Source organism: Sinocyclocheilus rhinocerous, unplaced genomic scaffold, assembly GCF_001515625.1.
Source record: "Sinocyclocheilus rhinocerous isolate Xijiao unplaced genomic scaffold, SAMN03320098_v1.1 scaffold62, whole genome shotgun sequence".
Taxonomy (NCBI): domain Eukaryota; kingdom Metazoa; phylum Chordata; class Actinopteri; order Cypriniformes; family Cyprinidae; genus Sinocyclocheilus; species Sinocyclocheilus rhinocerous.
In genome coordinates this window covers 1,608,682-1,611,828 of record NW_015656585.1, presented here as the reverse complement: position 1 = coordinate 1,611,828, position 3,147 = coordinate 1,608,682, and the positions used below count along the sequence as shown (strand labels likewise).

At 32.8% G+C, this 3,147-nt stretch overlaps 1 protein-coding gene across 1 annotated transcript in view; it reads left to right on the top strand.

Moving 5' to 3' along the window:
* The window catches only part of ubac1 (UBA domain containing 1), an 11,491-nt gene extending 8,711 nt beyond the window's left edge, over nt 1-2,780 (top strand). The window contains exon 10 of the mRNA XM_016527957.1: nt 274-2,780. Within this exon, the coding sequence (XP_016383443.1) occupies nt 274-389 (116 nt within the window). The 3' untranslated portion in view covers nt 390-2,780. The remainder of the gene's footprint in view (nt 1-273) is intronic.
* Nucleotides 2,781-3,147: the final 367 nt, after the last annotated feature.

The following is a 3,147-nucleotide window of genomic DNA, read 5'->3' as shown; positions in this document are numbered from 1 at the left end:
ATATATACACATACATATATATATTATACACACGCACAAAGAAAAACAAGTAGATAGAATAGAAAAAATAGAAAGCTAGTGTTTGTTTGTTTTTTGTTGTTGTTTTTTTTTTATAAAAAAAGAAGATAAATATAGATAAAGTAGAATTAAAATAGAATAGAAAGTGCTAGAGTTAGAGGGTCAAATAAAGGTGGAACAGGTGTGTTTTTAGTCGTTTCTTGAAGAATGGATGTTCTTGGATGTGGCTGAGACATATTTTTCTTGACTTTGCAGCATTTGAGGACATGCTGGAGAACCCGCTGAACAGCACGCAGTGGATGAACGATCCTGAGACAGGTCCTGTCATGCTCCAGATCTCCAGAATCTTCCAGACACTCAATCGCACGTAAAACACACCTCATCTGTGGAGCGGCTAGAACCACAGCATAGGGAAAAAGGTCAATCATTTAGAAGAGAAGTGTGTGTGTGTGTGTATAGTTTGTTTGTGTGTGTGTGTGTGTGTGTGTGTATGTGACATAACTATTGTTTTAAGTGGAGAAGTCACAGAAGATGAATGTAAAAACACAATGACATTTTCACATCATGTTAAACAGAGGAAAATATCTATTTATAACTGCACAACACTTGTATAAATACAATGTAAGCAGTAACTTGATAAATAGCTAACTCCATTATTTAGTTTTTTATGTTTTAATAAGATCCGTTTTTAATTATATTAAGCACATTACTTTATTTTATATAATTTCTCTATATAATTGTACAATTGGACATCTAAAAAAAAAAAAAAAGACAAGAAAAAAGAAAAAAATCATCAGAAGCAATTTTCTATGTTTTTTTGTGCTCAAAGATCAAATTTCAACCAAATTATGTAACACATGGTACACTTGTCATAACTGAATGTTTCTACAGGGAGATAAACAATGTGTCTTCAGTTGTTTTTATTTTCAGCTCAAAAATGAAATCGTTTATGTATTAGATTATAAGTTCCTTCCAAAAACATCAAATGAAGGTACGTTTTGAGGGAAAGCAAAGCAAGCACCAGCAGTTTTTTGGCAACTCCTCATTTGCAGATTATTCAAGCTTTGTGGTTTCATTGACACTACACACATTTCTGTGATGTTGTGGTGACGCAATAGCAATTTGCATCCCCTTACGGACACAGAGACATGATAGATAATCAAATCCAACCTGATCTCTTTGTTCCTCGTATCTCTTTCACTCTTCTGATCTATAAAAAGACTATTCAGGTGGATTCATCTGTCTAAATGGACACAAGTCAGTTTAGAACAGAGCTGGTATAAATGAGTACTGGATCATTATCTTCGTTTTCTCCCAGTAGCTCCTGCATCAGGGGTTTCCAAGTATTACAGTACTTTAATCCACCATCATGATCAAGCTGCTGCCTCTGATCTCACTCGCATCCCTGCACGTTCAATGTGAGTCTTACTTTACATCATTAGCAGAGGCTGGACAGACTTTAGTTTGTACTAACTCAAATAAAATGACTCTTATTTTATGGATTGGTTCTACTACACGGTATGTTTGCTTCAAGTTGTTTGTGTTCAATGACACAAGTATGAATTACATGTGCTCTCAGTGTCATCACAGTTCTCTTATGTCACTTTTTACAGTGCACTTTCTAGTTTGCACAGGAAATTCAGACTGCATTCATAGTACACAACATTATTTTAAATGATATATAGAAGATGAAATATGTTTTTTTTTTTCTTCTTTTTCTTTTGGCCAAGCGTGGAGTGTTTCCATTCAATATTTGAATCGTGTTGGTGTGAAGTGTGTGCTCAGGGGTTTCTTAGCCATACCGGGCAAATATCTGCTATATAGTAATGCCTACTTTATCAATACAAATAACAGTAGTTTAGTGATTGCATTATCAGAGAACTCTATGAATATATCTGAAAACTTAACTCTTTAAATGAAGACTTACTATCCTTGTGTAATATTTATTTTGAGGCCAAATATAACCAATCATGAAACCATCCCTAGAGAGATTGTCATTATAATACAGTTTTAGAAGACCTCACCAATTGCAATGTTCACTTCACTGTCTGAGTGGCTTCAAATGTAGGTAAAGATTGTGTTGAACACGTATAGCATTTGAAATCAGATCATCTCCATTGTCTTGAGAACAAGTTTGGGTCTTAAGAAATGTAGCTTATATTGTTGTGGGGGACTAGAGAGTACAGGCTTCTATGCAATTAATTTTTGTTGTTGTTGCCTCGACAGAAAAACAACAGGTTTCAGTATCATGATGCATTTGTGGTATTTGAGTAATTGATGTGCACTTTCATATCATATCTTATTTTTGATTTGAATCAAATTTTGGTTTCATCATGGCTAAGCTCTGTGAAGTAGAAAGTGCTGTATGATTTCAGTATTTTAAAATGTTTGATGCTTATTCATTTACTGTTTAGAAATGCTTATATGGTTAAACAGTGTCATTTTGGAATCTGGATTTTCATTGTCCTAATGCCAGTGTGCTGAATACCTTAAAATGATCATTGATCAGTTGATCATTGTTACAGATTTTGTTTCATTTTTTTTTTCTCCCTCATTTTAAAAAGGCTATCCGGTCACAGAAGTTATGATGAAATATCTTGAAGGTTTGGTGCTCTTGTGTTCTCATTTTAATTTTGTGTCCTTGCTCTGTGTGCAAGTTCAGTTTCACATAAGGCCCCTACAGTTTGAGAGTTGAAATGTAACTTTCTCAATCCACTTGTTGAAAAGCCTTTCATGACAAATAATAAAAAAAAGTTTTGAAATCCCTGTTTTCTCGTATTATTGTTATTATTATTCTCAACACTTGTTGACAATTCAGCATAGTTCAGAAGTCTAAATACAGGCAAATGTCTTTCCTAAATGTATCAAAGCCTAAAACCCTTCACCACTCCCATTTACCCTGTAATCTAAATGTGTGTTTTAGGGAAACATTTAACTTGGTTAGTATTTCAGTATCATTTAAATATAGTGTTTATTGATATTTTGAATTAAATTTTATTTTTATGTTTTCATTTTAATTGTAATGCCTTTACTGTTTTTTTTTATATATTAATATTTTTTTTCAATTCATTTATTTTTATTTCAGTTTTAGTAATTTAAGTGCTATGTTTTCATCCTATATTTATGTAT